The 23,566-nt window shown below is 43.1% G+C and overlaps 3 protein-coding genes and 1 pseudogene across 6 annotated transcripts; 2 read left to right on the top strand and 2 right to left on the bottom strand.

Moving 5' to 3' along the window:
• Positions 1–81: 81 nt before the first annotated feature.
• Positions 82–9,344, top strand: LOC115205175 (transmembrane protein 180-like; annotated as a pseudogene).
• On the bottom strand, positions 9,067–11,746 carry LOC115205154 (immunoglobulin superfamily member 6-like). Of its 2 annotated transcripts, none has more exons than XM_029770853.1 (6): positions 11,577–11,746; positions 10,863–11,204; positions 10,589–10,689; positions 10,382–10,432; positions 9,942–10,052; positions 9,067–9,699 (listed from the first exon to the last, which is right to left on the bottom strand). In XM_029770853.1, exons 1-6 carry the CDS (start codon positions 11,617–11,619, stop codon positions 9,649–9,651), a joined length of 699 nt encoding a protein of 232 aa, XP_029626713.1. In that variant the 5' UTR covers positions 11,620–11,746; the 3' UTR covers positions 9,067–9,648. The 2 variants fall into 2 exon arrangements, with proteins under 2 accessions (XP_029626713.1, XP_029626721.1); XM_029770861.1 differs by having other exon boundaries at positions 11,351–11,681.
• Positions 11,747–11,838: 92 nt separating this feature from the next.
• Positions 11,839–15,901, top strand: LOC115205167 (ER lumen protein-retaining receptor 2-like). The gene is made up of 5 exons (XM_029770873.1): positions 11,839–12,065; positions 13,368–13,468; positions 13,775–13,933; positions 14,073–14,325; positions 14,583–15,901. The coding sequence occupies exons 1-5, from the start codon at positions 11,975–11,977 to the stop codon at positions 14,615–14,617; spliced, it is 639 nt and encodes a 212-aa protein (XP_029626733.1). The 5' UTR covers positions 11,839–11,974; the 3' UTR covers positions 14,618–15,901.
• Positions 15,902–17,039: 1,138 nt separating this feature from the next.
• LOC115205129 (promethin) lies at positions 17,040–21,290 on the bottom strand. Of its 3 annotated transcripts, none has more exons than XM_029770818.1 (6): positions 21,126–21,290; positions 20,634–20,739; positions 20,322–20,490; positions 19,990–20,128; positions 19,828–19,893; positions 17,040–18,079 (listed from the first exon to the last, which is right to left on the bottom strand). In XM_029770818.1, the coding sequence occupies exons 2-6, from the start codon at positions 20,727–20,729 to the stop codon at positions 18,040–18,042; spliced, it is 510 nt and encodes a 169-aa protein (XP_029626678.1). In that variant the 5' UTR covers positions 20,730–20,739; positions 21,126–21,290; the 3' UTR covers positions 17,040–18,039. The 3 variants fall into 3 exon arrangements, with proteins under 3 accessions (XP_029626678.1, XP_029626669.1, XP_029626686.1); XM_029770809.1 differs by lacking the exon at positions 21,126–21,290 and adding an exon at positions 20,881–21,115; XM_029770826.1 differs by lacking the exons at positions 19,828–19,893; positions 21,126–21,290 and adding an exon at positions 20,881–21,117.
• Between the last annotated feature and the right edge of the window lie 2,276 nt (positions 21,291–23,566).

Raw genomic sequence — 23,566 nt, 5'->3', positions numbered from 1 at the left:
ACCTTTTTGTCCAATGTTTGTTTGTTATGGTTCGGTCACATGGATTATTGCCCCGCCTATTCCCGCATTTACGGAAACGGGTTCGATAGCTGCAAGTGAGGAGAGGAGCATAATGTTATTATTTTATATTAACACATAGTTGTGATTGTGTATTCATCAGTGAGGTTATCTTAATTAGTATTTGTAAAGTCTGTTTGCTGACTAAGCCGAAATAGTAGAAATCCTGCGCGCGACTGCAGCACTTTTGCCATGGAATATGAATAGCCGTGAACTCCGTTTCTATAAACTCACCTTTCACTCAAGTGACACTCGACTCACTTTGCAAATCTGTGGTAATTAGATCAAAGTGAGTAGCCTGGAGAAATTAAACCACCACCAGGCATGACTGTGGAGAAACCAGCCGCAGGTGTTCGCACCTACGGAGGCCTGAACATCCTGAGGCACCTGGCGAGTCTGGGGGCTCACCCCGCCGCCGTGGCTTACTCCATGACCACCCTGGGAGCAGGCATGATTAACAGCATATTCAGCTTCTACTATGTCAAGCTGTTCATCAACAAGTACAAGATATCAGAGGGAGCTTTCCATCAGTCACAAGTGAATACTGTACTACAGTAACAGATACTGTAAACGTTATGAGAGGCAGGTAGCCCAGTGGTTAGAGTGTTGGGCCAGTAACCGAACCAAATTATTATTTATTAAACAGCAACTGTAGCCTTCGGGCCCTATGACTATGGTGCACTTGTATAATAATAGGCCTACATTGTGCACTGCCCAATAATAGTATGTCAATTCAAAATGGGAATAACTGGCTTGATATGTCAATGGAATAGTTGGAATATTTATATTTGAGTGTTTCAGCGAATGGTTAGTGAGGGAGGCCCTGCTCTCTCGCTTCCCCAGTTGTTTAGTTAATTTTCATTCCAATCTCCTTTGCATTAGCGTAGCCTCTCCTGTAGCCTGTCAACTATGTGTCTGTCTATCCCTGTTCTCTCCTCTCTGCACAGGCTACACAAACGCTTCACACCGCATGGCCGCTGCCACTCTAACCTGGTGGTCCCAGCGCGCACGACCCACGTGGAGTTCCAGGTCTCCGGCAGCCTCTGGAACTGCCGGTCTGCGGCCAACAAGGCAGAGTTCAACTCAGCCTATGCTACCCTCCAGTCCCTCGACGTCTTGGCGCTGACGGAAACATGGATTACCACAGAAAACACTGCTACTCCTACTGCTCTCTCCTCGTCTGACCACGTGTTCTCGCATACCCCGAGAGCATCTGGTCAGCGGGGTGGCGGGATTGGAATCCTCATCTCTCCCAAGTGGACATTCTCTCTTTCTCCCCTGACCCATCTGTCTATCTCCTCCTTTTAATTCCATGCTGTCACAATCACTAGCCCATTCAAGCTTAACATCCTTATCATTTATCGCCCTCCAGGTTCCCTTGGAGAGTTCATCAATGAGCTTGACGCCTTGATAAGTTCCTTTCCTGAGGATGGCTCACCCCTCACAATTCTGGGTGACTTTAACCTCCCTACGTCTACCTTTGACTCATTTCTCTCTGCCTCCTTCTTTCCTCTCCTCTTTTGGCCTCACCCTCTCACCATCCCCCCCTACTCACAAGGCAGGCAATACGCTTGACCTCATCTTTACTAGATGCTGTTCTTCTACCAATCTCACTGCAACTCCCCTCCAAGTCTCCGACCACTACCTTGTATCCTTTTCCCTCTAACTCTCCTCCAACACTACTCACTCTGCCCGTACTCAGATGGTATTGCGCCGTCGCAACCTTGACTCTCTCTCTCCTGCTAATCTCTCCTCTTCCATCCTATCATCCTATCTTCCTCTGTTTCTGCTGCTAAAGCCACTTTCTACCACTCTAAATTCAAAGCATCTGCCTCTAACTCTAGGAAGCTCTTTGCCACCTACTCCTCCCTCCTGAATCCTCCTCCCCCTCCCCCCCTCCTCCCTCTCTGCGGGCGACTTTGTCAACCATTTTGAAAAGAAGGTTGACGACATCCGATCCTCGTTTGTTAAGTCAAACGACACCGCTGGTCCTGCTCACATTGCCCTACCCTATGCTTTGACCTCTTTCTCCCCTCTCTCTCCAGATGAAATCTTGTGACTTGTGACGGCCGGCCGCCCAACAACCTGCCCGCTTGACCCTATCCCCTCCTCTTTTCTCCAGACCATTTCCGGAGACCTTCTCCCTTACCTCACCTCGCTCATCAACTCATCCTTGACCGCTGGCTACATCCCTTCCGTCTTCAAGAGAGCGAGAGTTGCACCCCTTCTCAAAAAACCTACACTCGATCCCTCCGATGTCAACAACTACAGACCAGTATCCCTTCTTTCTTTCCTCTCCAAAACTCTTGAGCGTGCCGTCCTTGGCAAGCTCTCTTGCTATCTCTCTCAGAATGACCTTCTTGATCCAAATCAGTCAGGTTTCAAGACTGGTCATTCAACTGAGACTGCTCTTCTCTGTGTCACGGAGGCTTTCCGCACTGCTAAAGCTAACTCTCTCTCCTCTGCTCTCATCCTTCTAGATCTGTTGCCTTTGATACTGTGAACCATCAGATCCTCCTCTCCACCCTCTCCGAGTTGGGCATCTCCGGCGCGGTTCACTCTTGGATTGCGTCCTACCTGACATGTCGCTCCTACCAGGTGGCATGGCGAGAATCCGTCTCCGCACCACGTGCTCTCACCACTGGTGTCCCCCAGGGCTCAGTTCTAGGCCCTCTCATTTTCTCGCTATACACCAAGTCACTTGGCTCTGTCATATCCTCACATGGTCTCTCCTATCATTGCTACGCAGACAACACACAATTAATCTTCTCCTTTCCCCCTTCTGATAACCAGGTGGCGAATCGCATCTCTGCATGTCTGGCAGACATATCAGTGTGGATGACGGATCACCACCGCAAGCTGAACCTCGGCAAGACGGAGCTGCTCTTCCTCCCGGGGAAGGACTGCCCGTTCCATGATCTCGCCATCACGGTTGACAACTCCATTGTGTCCTCCTCCCAGAGTGCTAAGAGCTTTGGCGTGACCCTGGACAACACCCTGTCGTTCTCCGCTAACATCAAGGCGGTGACCCGATCCTGTAGGTTCATGCTCTACAACATTCGCAGAGTACGACCCTGCCTCACACAGAAAGCGGCGCAGGTCCTAATCCAGGCACTTGTCATCTCCCGTCTGGATTACTGCAACTCGCTGTTGGCGGGGATCCCTGCCTGTGCCATCAAACCCCTACAACTCATCCAGAACGCCGCAGCCCGTCTGGTGTTCAACCTTCTCAAGTTCTCTCACGTCACCCCGCTCCTCCGCTCTCTCCACTGGCTTCCAGTTGAAGATCGCATCCGCTACAAGACCATGGTGCTTGCCTACGGAGCTGTGAGGGGAATGGCATCTCCGTACCTTCAGGCTCTGATCAGTCCCTACACCCAAAGAAGGGCACTGCGTTCATCCACCTCTGGCCTGCTCGCCTCCCTACCTCTGCGGAAGCACAGTTCCCGCTCAGCCCAGTCAAAACTGTTCGCTGCTATGGCACCCCAATGGTGGAACAAGCTCCCTCACGACGCCAGGACAGCGGAGTCAATCACCTCCTTCCGGAGACACCTGAAACCCCACCTCTTTAAGGAATACCTGGGATAGGATTACGTAATCCTTCTAACCCCCCCCCCCCAAAGAAGATATAGATGTACTATTGTAAAGTGGTTGTTCCACTGGATATCATAAGGTGAATGCACCAATTTGTAAGTCGCTCTGGGTAAGAGCGTCTGCTAAATGACGTAAATGTCAATGCTCAATGGTAGTGAGGAATGTACGTAAAATGGTATTATTGGCCATGCAGCTTGCTCACACTTTATTAAGTGGAACGAACAACACATGACAGCATATACAGTCCTTTGACATGTAATTTGGGAAATTGTGCAATATTAGCAACTTTTAGATACACATTTCTATGCAGACAAGACAATGATTATGTCATCCATCTTCGTCATCTCTTCATCCTGACAGGTGGTATATATGGTGTGGAATGCAGTGAACGACCCTCTGTTCGGCTACCTGCAGGATAACTCCCACGTACCGTGCTTCTCTCAACGTCGTCTCTCCATCCTATATGGTGCTCCCTTCTACGCAATCGCCTTCCTGCTCGCCTGGTTTCCATGGTGAGAGTACGCCCCCGGCGACTGGATGAGCGGCGTCCACTTGATGGTGGCATTGTGTGCGTTCGACGGGATGCTGACGTTTGTGTTGCTGGCGCAGTGCGCCCTCTTTGCAGAGATATCAGGCCACCACCAGAGCAGGCTGAGACTCATCAAATACAACCAGGTAGGAAAGGGAGGTGTTTTGTGGTGTGTTTTCTTTTACACGTTTTATTTTAGCCTGTATATGGTATTTATTTTGTTGTCTGAAGTCAGTAAAGTGTTCTCACGTTTGTCTCCTCTTCCCCCTCCTCTCCCCAGGTGGCGTCACTTATAGGTTCCTCCAGTGTTCTATTCTGCGGCCTCCTTTCCCAGAACATGGATGACTTCCCATCCTTCCAGGGCTTCACTGTCCTGGTGGCCGTTCTGGCTTGTGGCTGCATGATCTACACGGGCCTACACAGCAAGAGCCGCTTTGACACCAAAGGGTCAGCACCAGGGTCAAACTACCAAGGTTCTGGCCAATCAACTCTTTCCTTCTCTTTGGTGACCTCTATGACCTTGCAGATCCTGACCAATAGGAACTCATGAACATGCTCATGAACTTCTTTCAGGTCAGAAAAAAGACTGGGATACAGCCACTCAATGGGGCCACAGAATGTGGTTTGTTCTGTTAATGGGGATGTGTGTATATGAGTGTGTACCACAGCTGACCATTACATTTATATTTCCTATCCATTGCACTTTTTCCAGGTCTTCATGGTGGCATTCTGTAATAACTTCACTATGATCTTCGCCGAGCATCTGATACCCCCCAACGTGCTTCCGTCACTGGCCAAGAGCTTCATGTATGGAGCTGGCTTCATCTGTCCTCAGGTAACATACCACAGCTCAAAAAAACGTTATACTGAGAGGAGGGAGTCACTAACCTCACTCAGCATCACCAATGTATTGCATTGAGTGCCTTGCCAAGTGCTGACCACACACTAGACCACCTATTTTATAGCATTGCCTCACTGATTTATTTCCATAGTGTTACTTACTGCATCTTATTGTCATCTCTCTGTGGTGCGTCTCTCTCAGTTGGTTGTGCTGAGCAGTCAGAGCCTGCTCCACGGCCTAGGTTACTACAAGATCATCCTGCTCACCTTCTACGTGGAGGCTGGCATGGCTGCCGTCATGCTGGTGCTGGGGCCACATCACTACTACATCCTGGCATTCTTCCTGACCGCTAACATGTAAGAAGTTATGTTATGGTATTGTCATTTTAATGCTATTATATCATCTATTTCTATGTTATTGTAGCCACTGGCATTAATGACAGTGAATTTCCACATATATCAGTGTCAGTTATGTAATTCAGTAACATGATTTGCTCCATGAGTTGGATGTACAACTGTGCCATTTTACAACTGTTTGCTTTATCATACAAACACTATTTAATTGTAAAAAAAATAATAATAATATTCTCTTTGTCACCATTAAGGGTCCTTGTCCAGGCAGCCTTCAGTCTGTTTAACCTGCCTCTGGCTGACATTATCGACTCAGACCTTCAGAGACACAAGCGCAGGTAAACCCAGGTCTGCTGTGTGACAGCACAGTTATAAAAGTGCCACATCAGCACACAGTGACCTCCACCCGCCCAGCCATCCATTACAGATAGACAGAAATAGAACACTCCTCCCTCAGGTGTGTTCTGTAGGTTAACACTGAGCTTCATTGGCAGTGCTACAGTACAGCCTCCCTTGGAAGGGCACCTACCTAACATTACAAAAGTAACAGAGGCTGTATGTACTTTGTAGGGCACATTAAGTATGTATTGATATTAACCCACCAAAGTAAGTGTGGAAGAGGAAGTTATTTGAACTTCAAATGCAAAAGGTTACAATCAATGTGCATCTCTGTAAGTCACGTACAGTACACAGACAGGAATGTAAACACAGTGATGGAGATAAACACTAGCAAGGAAGGGTATGGCTAAAAGCGCTTTGAGCCCTTGATGGAAAATATAAATCCAATCATTCCAATCCATGATTATTATTGTCATTGTTAAATCCTTATGACGTCAAAGTAAGTGGATCAAGTATTAAATCCTTGTTGTGTCCTTTCCCTCTGTGTCCCCTACAGCTCCCCCCTCTCCTCCATGGTGTTTGGGACCAATGCTCTGTTCACTAAACCAGCCCAGTCTCTGGCTCCTATGCTGGTGGTCTCCATCCTAAACCAGTTTGGCTATGAGAACCTGAAGGACGCTGGGAGGGATGCAAACCCCAGGTAAGGGCTGCTGGGAAGGATGCAAACTCCAGGTAAGGGCTGTTGGGAGGGATGCAAACCCCAGGTAAGGGCTGCTGGGAAGGATGCAAACCCCAGGTAAGGGCTGTTGGGAGGGATGCAAACCCCAGGTAAGGGCTGCTGGGAAGGATGCAAACCCCAGGTAAGGGCTGTTGGGAAGGATGCAAACCCCAGGTAAGGGCTGCTGGGAAGGATGCAAACCCCAGGTAAGGGCTGTTGGGAGGGATGCAAACCCCAGGTAAGGGCTGCTGGGAGGGATGCAAACCCCAGGTAAGGGCTGCTGGGAGGGATGCAAACCCCAGGTAGGGGCTGCTGGGAGGGATGCAAACCCCAGGTAGGGGCTGCTGGGAGGGATGCAAACCCCAGGTAAGGGCTGTTGGGAGGGATGCAAACCCCAGGTAGGGGCTGCTGGGAGGGATGCAAACCCCAGGTAGGGGCTGCTGGGAGGGATGCAAACCCCAGGTAAGGGCTGCATCTCAATAGTCTTATGTCCACTCCTTATCTCCTTTTTGCTAATTGTATTATTGTGGTGAGCACTGAATAGGTGAAAGGGAATTCCCTGTAGACATTGTCATGACATTGCCCTCTTTGGGGACAGCGAGCACCATCCCCCTCTCCCTCTCTATACCCCTTTCACCAGGCTCTGTAAGAGAGGTCGTAAATTCCTGGAGGAGATCCTCTCCTCATGGCCACAGTATAGAGAGAGAGTGAGTTTTCATAGAGAGAACAAAGGAATTTCTTCCACCTCACAGAACTGGAGAACCGAACGAGATTTATGTTCTGGAGAAGGTATAAAAGATCGGTGAAGAATCCAGCTACGAACTGGTCCGTTTTGTACAATTTGGTGAAACTCATGAGAGACAATACCGCCACATTACCATAACCATGTTTATAGAAGACATTTGGGTTAAAAAAAGGTGACCCATTTTTCCCGTGTCCAAGGGCATTGAAATATTTGATATTGATTTATACATTTTGTTCTGTTGGAATTTAGAATTCCCAAATCAAAGCTTCTGAGATAGCAAAAGCTCAGGTTGCCCAGGCCGGCGGAGATACAATCTTCGGCAAAATCATTCGCAAGGAGATTCCTGCAAAAATATTATAGGATGAAGCTATTTGTGAGATGATGGAATGCTATGTAATGATGTTAATGTGAGAGAATTGTATTTCTGTTTTAAAGTTTCACTAAGTCATTGGCACACCCCCCAGGGGCACAGACAGGACCTGGCGTCATGAGACAGCCTTTTTCTATGTCCCGAATAAAACCCCCACCCAGGTTTTCTATCAGCAGACCACTAACGTGAGGTAAATAATAATTCATTAATTCGAAGACTAATTGATCAGATATTAAAATATCTGAAAGTTATATTAGGAAAATTATAACTTTGTAATCTGAATATTTTCCTTGGTACCCTGACTTCCTAGTTAATTACAGTTACATGATTAATCAGTTTAATCGTATAATAATAATTACAGAGAGTTATTTGATAAATAGGTCTTCAGTTTTAATGATGCCAAAGACACGACAACATCCATTTTGCTTGTATCTGATCTGTGTCTTCAGATAAGCGAGGCGAGGAAGGCACTTTAGACTATCAAGGACGACCATTTAGGATCCTGTTCTGTGTTTTGCATTATTAGCTATAATCCATGTTTGCTCTGCCAGCATGCAAATTAACTTTAGCCTGACCAAACCAGTCTTACTGTTACGGCCTAGTGTATTTTGGGGCTGTAGGAGTATGAATAATCTAGGATTGGTTCACAGCCAGCGAGTCACCTGCTGAATTAAAGTAGCATTTGATTCATTTCGGGTGCCGATATCACACATTGTTATCCGTAGATGTAGTGTTTGACAACTTGCTGGGGTTAAAGCTTGAACTCTGATGTTATGCTTACTGAGATGACTGCCTACTCCCCCTAGTGGTGAAATAGCTGCATTGACATGTTACATTAATTGTGTCAGTGAACCCATGGAAAGCAACTGCATTTATTCTATGACATGGTAGTTAATTATATGTTACTTTAATGTATCTCTCTCATAGCATTATTAGATGTAATTTTTATGAATTGTCTTGATACACAGACATACTGGTTGAATTCATGACAACACATTTCCAGTAGCTCCTCTATATCTTGTAACGTATCCTGTACTGTCTGAATAATGTCCTACTCCTTCCCTGCAGTGACTTGGAGGCCCTCCACACCACCATGTTCTACCTGGTGTGTGTGGTGCCCATGTGTGTCGCCGCCCTGCAAGTCTCCGCCTGGAAGCCCTTCTCAATACGCAACAGTCACACCGTGGACACCATGTATATCGACGGCTGAGTCACTCAATTTATGCTGTTTATGAGTCACTGTCTATGCTGTCTTTTAAGACTTGATAGGTTGCTGCAGCACTCCTAAAGGGAACGTGGGGGTGTAATGGCCGGAGGGTACTGCAGAAGAAAACACTCCATCTGCATGTGTTTATGTTTGTCGGTGAACTTGTCTGGTGGTGATGAAGGTTATGGTACTGACTCTAACTCTGGTAGCAGGAGCACAGTACCTGAGTCTGCTATTACTCTATGCAATAAGATTATGTTAGTTACTGTGAAAACTGTATGACTTAACCAAGTTTGAGGGATATTGTAGCATCAGATTACTTTCACATAGTTTATTAGTTTGCAGACTTTGTTCTCCAAACAAATTGAATGTAAAACAGATTTTCTTTGACATTGTGTATACATTGTCTATACTACATACTGTTATCATGGGACCTGAACCATTGTGATGTTGTGCCTTTGTCTAAATAGTTAATACCAAACAAATATGCAATTACTTTTCATTCAAATGATTTGCATTAATTTGTTGGGGAATGTTTTCTACAAGTCCTTTTACACTGTTTCCATTTGAATTAAAAACAAGCCTTCATTCAAATAACTTGCACGTGTTATTTACATTGACTTTTGAAACTGAAACATGGACCAAAAAAATTGATATTCAAATAGGTGAACTTCAGATTCAGTAGAGGGACTTCTGTTTTTCTTTCTGATTAATTTGAAGTTCATCAAATCGGGATTGTTTTTGTCTTGTTACTCTCTTTGGTTAAGGTCAGGGTCAGTTTTAGATTTTGGTTAGTCGTTTTGCAGGTCAGCAGTGTCCTTATAGTTTACAGTCTCCCCTGCCTGAAGATCAGTCTGTAGAGAAGTAGCTGTCATTAGCGGTTCTCCTTTTTGTTGAGTCACTGGTTTTGGTAAATGTCCTCTGGATGGTTGGAGTGGGGGCTTTCAACCTGCAAGACGATTCAGTTGAGTTTATCAGCTGTAGAGTCAACATGGTGTAGATTAGATGTGTTGATGGAGTAGAGTTTGCTTAAGAACAAGGTGTGATAATTTAGTCAATTGAAAACAGGTTGATATAACTGAGTCATAACATAAACATAACATAAAATCTAAGCACTTTCCTAGCCTCTCTCATACTTATTAGGAAAGCCAATAAGCCATATTAGGAAAATGCAATGTGACCATCCCGTACCTTGTTTTGAGCAGGGCCACTGTGGTTGGGGTTTTTCTTGTTACTTCGTAAGTTCCTCTTACCGTACAGCTCTTGCACAACAGCACCAAACTGTACTCGAACTTTATTCTTCTGTAAGAGAATGAACAGCAAACAAATTGGTTACATCGCAGTGGTAAATAACAACTAAAAAGTGTTGTATTTCCTTGTCTTTCTGCAATGTAAACATACATTAAAGTCTCAACATTGTGAGACAGGATTATACTAGGAATTTACTGAAGAGGAATACCCCCTCTTACAAAACAATGATAGCAAGGGCTAGGGCTTGTTTAAGACATTGGGCTTTCCACAACATGGTGAAACTAAATATTGTGAACACATTGCACATTGTGGTGGTATCAAGTATTTTTTAAGACATCATGAACAACTTCAGTGAGGCAGTACAAAAGAGAAGACTGCACCTGGAAGTCACCCTTCTCTGTGCCTCTGGAAACGGCAATGTCTTTCCCAGTCTAGTGTAGAATGAGCAGGTTAGAATCCAATGTAGACTAGATGATTATGATGGTTGCATGATTGGTCAATATATTTTATGCACTGTTACGTCTCAAACAACAACCAATTCATAATGATCATTATATGTATGTATCTAGAGTAATACAATAGCTTACCTTCTTACGAATGATCAGAATCAGTATTGCCAGACTGTACAAGACCAACAGGACAAACAGCAGCCACAGCAAAACATGCCAGACCATCTGCATGCCCCTCTCTGAAAGCACACAGGAGAACTGTCACTTGGCTTTCATATAGTTGTAAAGGCAAAACTCGAGTAGAACTGAAAAGTCCCCCTTGCTACCCCAAACACTCTAACCCATAGAGATACATTAAATGATGAGTAATAATTTCAAATGACACATGTTCTATTTAATTCTATGCTCTTACCTCTCACCACCAGCGTGGTGCCCTGCCCTATCTCCTGTGCCCCGCTGCATACCACGTCTCTAAACACGGCAGCACAGTGGTACACCCCGCTGTCATTGGCCTGGAGTGAGTTGATATTTAGGCTGTTTCTCTCCAGGCTGTATTTGTGTTGCTGGGTCATCAGATCGACCGAGTGGTGAGCGTCCTGCTTGAAGACGAACCAGAGGACATCCATTTTCCTATTGGTATCATATGCGATGTTACAGGGGAGAGAGGCTGACTGACCCCCTATCCGCCAAATGATCTCGTCTGGCTGGTGTAACGATAACCCTGGGGGGCAGTTTTCCTTGTTCTCCATGATGTCTGGAGTAAAAAGAGATACAGGTACAATCATAAAGTTGTACTCGCAATCGTTATAAGTGAAGATCATATGGAATCAAAACAGTTTTAATCTGATATTTTATCATACTGACATAAAGATACATTTAATTTTGATTATATGTCCTTACCGGCTGTCGAGATTAATTCGCGTGATAGAGGAGAACACTGATAAATCCGTTCTTATGAAAACATAATGTTGACACCATATGTGTGTGTGCCCTGTGATCTCATGACTAAGTGTGCAATACACAGAACAGGAAGATGGATGTTTTCACTTCTCTCACTTTTACATCCTGTTTACCAAGTATCTCATCATTATGTGTTTGGTGTTGTAATCCCCAAAAATTTTCTCACAGTTGTCAGTCAAAGTTGTCTTCTCGTAGTAATGTTGCAGCATCAGCGAGACGTGGGAATCAATCTGTTCGCCGTTCTTCAAATTCAAGGCCCTGGCATGACAGTCACATTGCGTATTATTCAACTAGACATTCTTACCAATGGATGCTGGTGGGCGTGTTTAGCACAGGTGTCACTCAAACCGCTGTATCCAATCCGAACACAACTTGCTTTGTAATTTACGTTTTTCTTACGCCCCCTTCCACGTCGACTTGCCCTATCGCCATATTTCAACTCGTTGCATCAAAAAAGGGTTAGTGAAGCCGGTTAAATAAATTAGATAGAAAGCTAGTTTAAACCAGAAAAAGTTAACAGTAAGTCATTTTCACCGGTGTCAAAAGAAGGCATCAGCTCTAGCAATGAACATCTTCAGGTTAACGGGAGACCTCTCTCACTTGGCAGCTATCATCATTCTCCTGCTCAAAATATGGAAAACCAGGTCGTGTGCTGGTGAGTATATTAGCTACTAAAATGTATATTTCTTCAAATTACTTATTGGCTATGTGCTGTTTTTCTTATGTATTTAGTTTGCCGTCTGCCTATATTCCAACCCATCCAGTTAGCTGTAGTTTAGATCCCTGTAGACAGCTAGCTAACATGGACAGTTAACGTTATATTCCGAACCCACTGTTATTTAGCTGCAGAACAAACAAGCAACAATGGCATTTTAAGTGCTGATCAGTATATATAATGCATCATGAAACAATTATATGCAGATCATGTTGTTCACTAACTAGTGAGCTTGAATTGGTTGAACGTTAGCTACTTCACCACCGTAGCATGTCAACTTGTTAGCTGTCTATTCTAGCGCGGCAACTTGGATTGCTCTGATTTTTAAAGTTAACTACTAGCTATACGGATTATTGTTTAATCAAAGCCTTCATTGAATATCTGGTTTGCCACCTATGTAACTGGTAGCTAGCTAACTTGCTACGCAAAACATGTTAGCTACAGTATCTAATTAGCTAGCTACGTGTAACAGCCAAAATAGTCGATTTAAAAAAAAATCGATTGTTCATAAAGTGATGCAAGTTTGGACACTGTACCGTGCTTTCAGATGAGGTATTTATTAATAACTTCTGTTTAAACATCCCGTCTAGTGTCACCTTGTTTTCTGCAACAGTCTGGCATGCGAGTTCACTCAATGTAGCCCGGCGTTTGATTGTTAGATCTGGACTCTGACGTGGCATTCTAGAAAGTCTCACGAAATTAAATTAGGTGGAAAGGAATCAATGCATTCTCACTCATAAGTAGTCGACACTTCTACATTTATGTCTCAAATTAGCTGAACACATCCTATATTCTAAACACTCGCACACGTTTCTCTCATCGACCTTGTTTGCATGGAATTAATTTGCCTTTGGGGCATTAGGATCTGCTGTCTTTTTCTAATACCAGTCACTGTAATATATGGAATAAATAAGATTTATTGTGCACATTACGATTAGGCCTACATGGAGATGCATTAGTTGCAGAGTGATCACCCTGGTCTTAAGATGCAGCTGCATTTCTTGATGTAGTCAGACATGGGTTTGTCTCATTCACATTTCCAACTGCTGTTGATAAGATACTATCACACTTTCAGCCCTGACCGGGCAGGGGCTTGCAAAGGAAGACTATTTCAGAAGTTGTGAAGAATTTGCCTTTCTTCTTGAACTTGCTCTTGAAGTGATGCAAAACTAGAAGAATAATTTCTTATTTCATTCCAGGGTATTATCCGTCCTACTGTTGTAAAACTGGTTGTCCCTTCAGGTATCTCCGGGAAGAGCCAGATCCTGTTTGCTTTGGTCTTCACTACTCGCTACCTGGACCTCCTCACCTCCTTCATTTCCCTCTACAACACCACCATGAAGGTAAGAGGATGGCAGGACCTTATTACTGAGCCTTCGTTTCCTTCTCTCCATACCTCCAAACCACTGATAGTAGTGATTAAGTGTTATGAGTTGGGCCAGGCGGAATCTGTGGAATCCCTTAGAGTTGACTGCATAAGCAATTGACAACATCATCACCAAATCTCTCTGGGGCTTCAGATAGAACTTATCTGTAGATTTCTTCTGGACCTAGTCCTTATGAGAGACGCTCTAGACTGTGCTACTATTTTCTTCTCAGCACCATTAACATGGGATATCTTCATTTTCTCCCTCTCCTCTTCCCTGCAGGTGATCTACATTGGTTGTGCCTACGCCACTGTCTACCTGATCTACATGAAGTTCAAGGCCACCTACGATGGGAACCATGACAGCTTCCGAATGGAGTTCCTGGTGGTTCCTGTAGGGGGCCTCGCATGCCTGGTCAACCATGACTTCTCTTTCCTAGAGGTTAGAGACATTTACATTACATATGAAGGAGAAACCCCTAGTTAATGGCTACTTAACCTATTCCACACGGTCAGTTGTTAGCGGGTGGGTGGATGAGAATAATGGCTAATATACAGTGTTGTGTTTGTCTTTCTATCAGATCCTGTGGACATTCTCCATCTACCTGGAGTCGGTGGCCATCCTGCCCCAGCTCTTCATGATCAGTAAGACGGGCGAGGCGGAGACCATCACCACCCACTACCTGTTCTTCCTGGGTCTCTACCGGGCCCTGTACCTCTTCAACTGGATCTGGCGCTTTTATTTTGAGGGTTTCTTTGACATGATCGCCATTGTGGCCGGCGTGGTGCAGACCATCCTCTACTGCGACTTTTTCTACCTTTATGTCACCAAAGGTGAGTGTCCACCTCTGATTTATGTTCTGCCATCTGTGTATTCGCTGTTTGACCTTCTGGTATTTTATGTATGCGTAAGTAAGCTTTGTTGGAGTAATTGATAGTTGAGTTTGTAGGACTACATCTTATCCTAAATGAGTTATAATCTATCTAGATACACTTTGAATGTTGTAGTACACAGGAGTCAGCACACTGCAAGGGAAATGCATAAAAAAAAAATCATTGGACCCTCTGACATGGATCTCAATAATCCTCAGTGCTGAAAGGAAAGAAGCTGAGCCTGCCAGCATGAGCGGTTCAGACGGAGACCCCGTGTCTCCCAGTAGACTCAGGGTGCGTGGAGATGACATCACGGAACCCCACCGAGCAAGCACAAGATGCCTGAGAGACAGAGCGACTCAAGGGGGAAAAACACTAGTCTTCTTCATGAAGAACTTTGAACTGGTAAACAACAAATGGCTCCAAAACTGAATGAGAGGTCATCCCAGGTCTTCACGCAGTCTTCAGATATCTATTTTTAGCATCTTGCCTTACCTTTTCTCATTGCTGTTCAAAATAGACAGAAAACATGTTTTGTTTTTTCAACATGTGAGGTGTGCTCTTTGATGGCTCAATATGCATTGTATCGATTAGGGTTGACTCAATGCAAAGTACCATGCCAAACTTCAAAATGAGATGCAAAAATCTAGTCTGTATGATTAAGATGGAAATGATGTTTCAAGGAGTATTATGTAATGATTTTTATGTCTTGCTATTTTTTCATACATTGTTTTTTACATGACTGTACTCCCTTGGCCAATTTATTATTCACAACTACATTTACTTATGTTTTGTAGGTGCTCTTTCATTTGGATATCCCAGTTTGCACTCCTCTCTTGAAAAAGTTATCCTGCAAAGCCCACTTCTGGGTTCTTGTTTTTATAGAACCCTTTGCCCAATATTTTTTTTTCCAGTTGCCCTTTTGACATTTTTGGTAAAATTTGCTTCAATGCAGTTGTCAAATTTGAAAAGCATAAATTCTTCATCTTTGTGTCCTCCATTGATGTACATACTTACCATTCTAAGATGAAGTTCCCATCTTAACATGATACATATCACCTTTCACATCACCAACCAAAAGACGAGTTTATTGCATTACTTAGGCCCAGCCTCAGCTTGTTCAACATTGGATGATTGGAAGTAATTTAGGGGTCCGTGTCAGTAAATGTGCTTCTCGATAGGGCTATTTGGTTTATTTTCAATGCAGTCATAGACTAAGGTTAATTTGATTGAATACTGTAATTGCCTTACTTGTCAGTTTGTTTAGCTGTTTAAATAAAGATGCAGTCATTTGTCACAGAGGTAAAAGACCCATTGAAATATACATGATATTCTAGAACAGGGTTGAGGAATGTGTGTGAGATATGGTGTTTGGTATGTATGCATTTGAGTTAAATGTTGAGATTTGACCAATTTTCCCAGCTAAGTAAACCCCCATAGTCTTTTCATTTGAGTCATTCCTATAGCTTCTTTTGTTTTAAGTTGCATGATAACTGTGATACCACCTCACCTCCAATAAACTTTTTATGAAAAAGCACAATTTTACCTTGTTAATGTGAAAAAACACCTATGTACAGACAGCTAGAAAAAGATTAGCCAAAAAATGTTAAGTACTTTAGAATTACTAATTTTATTAGAATCCCCATTAGATGTTGTGAACGCAGCAGCTACTATTCATGGGGTCCACATTAAACATGACAATACAGAACATTTAACAAGAACTGCTCAAGGCCAGAACTACAAATCTGTGAAGGATCAATCATTACAAATGGGCACACTTTTGTACATTAGAAACATATCTTACAATATTGAGACACTGGCTTTCTAGAGCAAATCAATTTAGTGCAGTTGAAGTGATTTACTTGAAACATTCCATCAAAGTAACATCTCACCACTAATCTTCAGAGGAAAACGTACATTCAATTGAATACATATAAAAACACTATTTTTGATACAAATCATCAGTCACTATCTCTATTAGTGCATACTTGACATTTCTGGTTTAAACAAACGGACTTGACCTTAGTAACAGAAACTAGCTCCCACTGTTCAAATGGACCACAGATTTTAAACTTGAAAAACTGACCTGTTAATCCTGACCTATTAATCCTATGTGGATCAAAACTAGAGGAGCGCATTTAATAAAATCTTTGGAAAATGTACAATATGGATAATAGCATACATTTACATTTTACATTTACGTCATTTAGCAGACGCTCTTATCCAGAGCGACTTACAAATTGGTGCATTCACCTTAAGATATCCAGTGGAACAACCACTTTACAATAGTGCATCTAAATATTTTAAGGGGGGGGATTATAAGGATTACTTTATCCTATCCCAGGTATTCCTTAAAGAGGTGGGGTTTCAGGTGTCTCCGGAAGGTGGTGATTGACTCCGCTGTCCTGGCGTCGTGAGGGAGCTTGTTCCACCATTGGGGTGCCAGAGCAGCAAACAGTTTTGACTGGGCTGAGCGGGAACTGTGCTTCCTCAGAGGTAGGGAGGCGAGCAGGCCAGAGGTGGATGAACGCAGTGCCCTTGTTTGGGTGTAGGGCCTGATCAGAGCCTGAAGGTACGGAGGTGCCGTTCCCCTCACAGCTCCGTAGGCAAGCACCATGGTCTTGTACTGACGCATACTGCACACATTGTTTACAAAATACACAGATTGTCAAATACAATGTAGCAGTAACATGTATATTATTTGCACTGCTACCTGGTCATCTGTCATGTTCTAAATGGGCTTCGTTTAACAAATAATTTCTACCATTACAGGTGCTTAGTCCCCTCTCCATTGCAAATGATGAGGACAATAAAAACCAAGGTACATTCATTGCATGTAACATCTGACAATCAGACTAGCAACCGATAGCAGCTTGAATTTCAACTATGTTTATGTATAAAATATACATCTTTGTACTCTTAACCCTTAGAAAGATCAAGAAAATAGAGATAATAGTACAAATGCTATAATGCAATAAAATAAATCAACAATCAATGTGCCTACATTGTCAGGTGAAATTATACAACCTCTAGAATCATATAAAGAAATATTAATACTTGTATCAATGGTGATGATTCCATTGGACTGTTTGGATAATATATTTTTGTAGTTAAAGGCCCAGGGCAGTCAAAGACATGATTTTTCTGTTTTATAAATATTTGTAGAGTATGAGGTTGGAATAATACTGTGCAATTGTGAAAATGATGCCCTTTCAGTACAAGAGCTGTTTGAAAAAACAACCTGAAATTTCAGTCTGTTTTGGTGGGCTGAAATTTGGCCTGCCTGTTGACGTCACCTGGCGGTAAATTAGTTAATAGACCAATAAGAAAGTGAGTTCCAAACGTCTCTGATAATAACAGCTATTTTTCAGTTTTTCCCTCCCCACTTAGATCTAAACAATTATTGCTTGAGAACATGCTCTTTGCTAAGAAGCAATTTTTGCTTGTTTTAATTTAAAACAAATCACAGTAAGGTACGTATTAGCCAGAAATGATTTGATATTGAGATAAAAACAGCTGCATTGGGCCTTTAATGAAAAGTCAACCTGAGGTTTTACTCTATCTAGTTCTCAAGTCTAGAGGAACCCCAATCTGCCAGTGAGAGGACTGCAGTGCAGTGATCAGTATACGATTGTGTCTGTAGAAGGCCATCTCCATCACTGACGCTGCAGCTCCTTAAACCTCCGGCTTCCCATAGGCTTCTTCATCTTCTTCTCTGACAGATTTTAAAGTAGGGGAGAGAACAAACAATTTGAGGATTAAATTAACGGGACACTTTAAACTTATGAGCAACAACATTGTATGATAGTTAAAGTACACCTTAGCCAAATACCTTTAAACTCAGTATTTCACAATTCCTGACATTTAATCCTAGTAAACATTCCGTCTTAGGTCAGTTAGGATCACCACTTTATTTTAAGAATGTGAAATGTCAGAATAATAGTAGAGAGAATGATTTATTTCAGCTTTTATTTCTTTCATCACATTCCCAGTTGGTCAGAAGTTTAGATACACTCAATTAGTATTTGGTAGCATTGCATTTAAATTATAAAACTTGGGCCAAACGTTTCGGGCAGCCTTCCACAAGCTTCCCACAATAAGTTGAGTGAATTTTGGCCTATTACTCCTGACAGAGCTGGTGTAACTGAGTCAGGTTTGTAGGCTTCCTTGCTCGCAAACACTTTTTCAGTTCTGCCCACAAATTGTCTATGGGATTGAGGTCAGGGCTTTGTGATGGCCACTCCAATACCTTGACTTTGTTGTCCGTAAGCCATTTTGCCACAACTTTGGAAGTATGCTTGGGGTCATTGTCCATTTGGAAGACCCATTTGCGACCAAGCTTTAACTTCCTGACTGATGTCTTGAGATGTTGCTTCAATATATCCACATCATTTCCCTTCCTCATGATGCCATCTATTTTGTGAAGTGCACCAGTCCCTCCTGCAGCAAAGCCCCCCCCACAACATGATGCTGCCACACCCGTGCTTCACGGTTGGGATGGTGTTCTTCGGCTTGCAAGCATCCCCCTTTTTCCTCCAAACATAACAATGGTCATTATGGCCAAACAGTTCTATTTTTGTTTCATCAGACCAGAGGACATTTCTCCAAAAAGTACGATCTTTGTCCCCATGTGCAGTTGCAAACAGTAGTCTAGCTTTTTTATGGCGGTTTTGGAGCACTGGCTTCTTCCTTGCTGAGCGGCCTTTCAGGTTATGTCAATATTGGACTCATTTTACTGTGGATATAGATACTTTTGTACCTGTTTCCTCCAGCATCTTCACAAGGTCCTTTACTGTTGTTCTGGGATTGATTTGCACTTTTGGCACCAAAGTACGTTCATCTCTAGGAGACAGAACGCGTCTCCTTCCTGAGCGGTATGACGGCTGCGTGGTCCCATGCTGTTTATACTCGCATACTATTGTTTGTACAGATGAACGTGGTACCTTCAGGCATTTGGAAATTGCTCCCAAGGATGAACCAGACTTGTGGAAGTCTACAATTTCTTTTCTGAGGTCTTGGCTGATTTCTTTTGATTTTCCCATGATGTCAAGCAAAGAGGCACTGATTTTGAAGATAGGCCTTGAAATACGTCGACAGGTATACCTCCAATTGACTCAAATGATGTCAATTAGCCTATCAGAAGCTTCTAAAGCCATGACATGATTTTCTGGAATTTTCCAAGCTGTTTCAAGACACAGTGAACTTAGTGTATGTAAACTTCTGATCCACTGGAATTGTGATACAGTGAATTATAAGTGAAATAATCTGTCTGTAAACAATTGTTGGAAAAATGACGTGTGTCATGCACAAAGTAGATATCCTAACCGACTTGCCAAAACTATAGTTTGTTAACATGAAATTTGTGGAGTGGTTGAAAAACGAGTTTTAATGACTCGAATTCAACTGTATATCTAGAAAGGAGTTTTTGTTCATTAACCAAATTATGTGTTAAGTTGAACACACCCATCTTGTTCCATGACTGTTATATTTGTTGCAGGCTCCAACCTAGTGACTCGGTACCTACTGACACTGGGTGAAAGAGAGAAAGAAAGAGGGAGAGAATGAGAATCTCAAATGAAGGGCCTCTGTGTGTGTGTGTTTACTACAGGCTGTGTGTTTTGATACCGCTGGCTGTAGTAGAAGTTGAGCACATTGTAAGAGGTAATGTAACAGGCACCGAGGACCAAGGAGACCAGGATGGCGAGGATGGCCAGAGCAGAGAGCACACACAGCAGACTGACCCCTCCCAGGGATAGCAGAAACACTGGAGGGAGAGGGAGGAGGTAGGAATAATGAGGAAAAACAAGAAAGGGTGAGAAAGGGTTTCAGTATTAGCCACCATCATTGTCCCTGATAGACAGGCATTCAGGCTAGTTGTTATACTACACAGCTGGGAAGAGTGTATTGGTACTGTAGTAGTGGACAGTAGGTATTGTATAGGTAGTGTGGGGACTTACCCTCCAATAAAACTAAACCCACGGTGGCACCAATGAATGTAACAGTGGCAAAGGTCAGGAAAATCCCAATGGGTACAGTGGCCATGGCGCCAAATACCAACACAGCCAGGGCTAAGAATGGGTGGCCATTGAGGAACTGCCCCATTGACGTGTTCATCAGCTCTGCCACCTAGTAAGGAGAGAGAAGTGTCGTGAACATGCTTCGCATTACCTATTGTCCTATTAAGAAGTAATAGGTCCCTACATGCCTATTACTGTTAGACCAAGAGTTTGTAACAGTGTTGCTGAAGAGGAGACAGGGTGCACTGTTACCTTGGGGTCATAGTACAGGCTGTCCATCATGCTACTCAAACTGCCTCGAAGCTGCAGTAGCCCTTTGGGGATAGTTGTCACATTGTTGCACTGCATCGTTTGGTTTCTGTCATGCACAGAAGTGGAAGAAGAGGAGATAACAGGAGGGGGTGAGGGATACATTTACAAATAAATGTCGCTATGTCACATAGTTTAGCTTCCTCTCATGGAAACACACATATGAATACCGAGTATCTAGCTAGCTTACTTATAAGTCTATTTCAGCAAAGCGCCTTGATGACACATCAGCTAACGTTAGTAGTAGCTAGGTTTCTTGGTTTGTTTACTTTCACTAACGTTAGCCTAGCTGAATCGCTAAAGCTATTTCCAACGACTTGCTAGCTAAAAAAGCAAGCAACACATTTAGTTACTCCTCAATCACACACGACTTTAATTTTTACACAGCAAATCGTGTAGTTCGCTACTAATCCAAATGTTTTGCAAAACTGTTACCTTCTTCTTCTATAATATTATGGCGGTCCGCAAACAAACGTTATCGTTGAATGCTGCCACCTACTGTACTGGAGTGTCTAGTCAATCACAGTTTACGGACTAAAGAACCAAACATTAAGAACAACCAAACCCTCCTATCTAATCCTGTACTACTCTGTTCGTTACCGACCTGTCAGTAAGTGTGCCGATTGGTTTGACGCTGCGTGTGAACTATCGCGAGGTTAACAAAAAGGTGTAAAATGCATAGAACAAAAATGACAAGGACTGAAAAGCATGTCTGACTGATACATAGAAATAGAACCTATAGAACAAACAACCCATTCAAGAAGTTTGCATCCAAATTATGTACCCTTCTCCCCAAGTGTACACAGAGAGGAATAGGCAGTGGTCAGTCTAAAAAAATATATTATAATAATCTTATACAAAGGACAACAGACAGAATCAAGGCTTGGACTGGCAACCCTTCAGTCTTGAGGCAAATGCTACATCCCTTTCTTCACAGATAAAATTACATAACTGTTGATGAGAACTGCACCTGTTTCTGGGAAATCATATGGTACTGTAATACGAAATTAAAATATCTAGGTTATGTAAGAGCCCAGGCAGCCAATAGATAACAACATGGAAGATCTCTATGCTAGGTGTGTTCACTGTGTGTGATATATCTCCTTCAGTAAGAGTGGTCTGGACACAAAAATAATTCAAACATTCCCCTAGATGTGGGCAGTGGGCTGTGCCTTCTCAAAAAGAAATCTGCAATAGTTTGGATCTCAGTACAAAATGTGAGACACATTGAAATATAATTAATAGAACTGAAAAAACACATAGAGACACATAGAAATTGAATTTATATAACTGGCATCCCCATTCAAGAAGGTTGCGTTCCAATTCTCTACCCTTCCCCCCCATGTGTACACAGAGATGGATAGGCAGTGGTCAGTCAAATAAATATTTGCTTACTGGTCATGAAAAACTAAAACAGAAAAGCAACAAAACAAGATGATGCAAAATAACTTGTCTGTACTTCATGACAGAGAAAATAAACAGAATCTGCCCGCTGGTCTTTCTCAAGCATGCCTCTCTTCCTTGCGCTCTTGCGAGCAGGGAAACACTGTGAGACATCTCACTCCTATTATCATAGAACCGGGGTTACACAAGTAGCCCTAAGTTCTATTTCAAATACTTGTTTCGATGTCTCACATTGGGTTATAGCCAAGTCCCATATCGCAGACATGCTATCTGAAGCCAGGGTAGTCCCAACAGTATCACCCCTCAAAGGCTCCGACACTGAGAACAGTATGTGCCAATGAAGTTGTAATGACTTCCAGTCGGTAAAACCTCAAAAGTATGATTGGTGGCCCAACATGCCATCTCACAAATCTCTTATAAAGAGACGCCTTTGAACAGAGTTGACCCCCCTTACAGGAGGGCACCCAAGACACTAAAGAGTTGGTCACTGTTACGTCATGTGCAAAGCACATACTGTACATAAACAGTGGAGAAACTTCTTCCGTAGAAGTGAAGGGAGGCGGTTGGAAAGCCATAAGCTTTAAGGCAAGATAATTGTAATTGCAGCTGACCTTAGGCATAAATGCTGGGTTGGGTAACAATGTTAACTTGGATAACACCAGGGCAAACTGTAGGCACAACTGGTGGACTTTATTCAGAAAAGCCACCTTTAAGGAGCGATATTTCAACTCCACACTTTCCAGCGGTTCAAAAGGTTGCTGTGAAATCACCTCAAGCACAATAGACATATACCAAAACGGGGCTAAAGGCCTGGAGACTGGGCGTAAGCAACGCGCTCCCTTCATGAAACGTCATAACAGAGGGTGTTTCCTTAATGTGTTGTTAAATCCTATCGACAGGCCGGCTAGATAGACCTTAACAGTGGAGAAAGCCTTCCCTCTGTCAAAAAGGTCCTGTAAAAACCACAAAAATTTGGATACAAAGCGATTGGTAAGGAATGATCTGTTTTAGATCACACAATGTCTCAAAAACACACCACTTGTTTCCATACAGTGAGCCTGTAGAAGGGGCTCTGGCACTTTGGATAGTCTCAATGACTCCAAGAGGCAAGCCTGTCGCATTTATCTTCAAAAGCCAGGCCAAGAGGGCCATGGTTAATGTGTGAGGGTGGAACCTCTCTCTATTCGTCTGGGTCAAGAGATCCCTGCGTAGCACTAGTTGCCAGGGCTCGTTGTAAAGGAGGAGAATCTCCACTGACAAGCGTGTAGAAGGCAGTCGCGGATTTGGAACTACTGAATTTATTAAAGCACCATATATTAAAGCAAAACCAAAAGTGCAAATAATAAAGTACTCAGGAAATAGTAGGAGATTCCTCTCAGAAAAACAAGAAACATTTACAATGACCGACAAAGACAAATGACAGAGGGAGTATATATACAGTGATAGAGTGGGGATTGAAACCAGGTGTGTGT

This window comes from Salmo trutta, chromosome 1 (assembly GCF_901001165.1).
Source record: "Salmo trutta chromosome 1, fSalTru1.1, whole genome shotgun sequence".
NCBI lineage: Eukaryota > Metazoa > Chordata > Actinopteri > Salmoniformes > Salmonidae > Salmo > Salmo trutta.
This window is presented reverse-complemented; position numbering and strand designations above follow the sequence as displayed.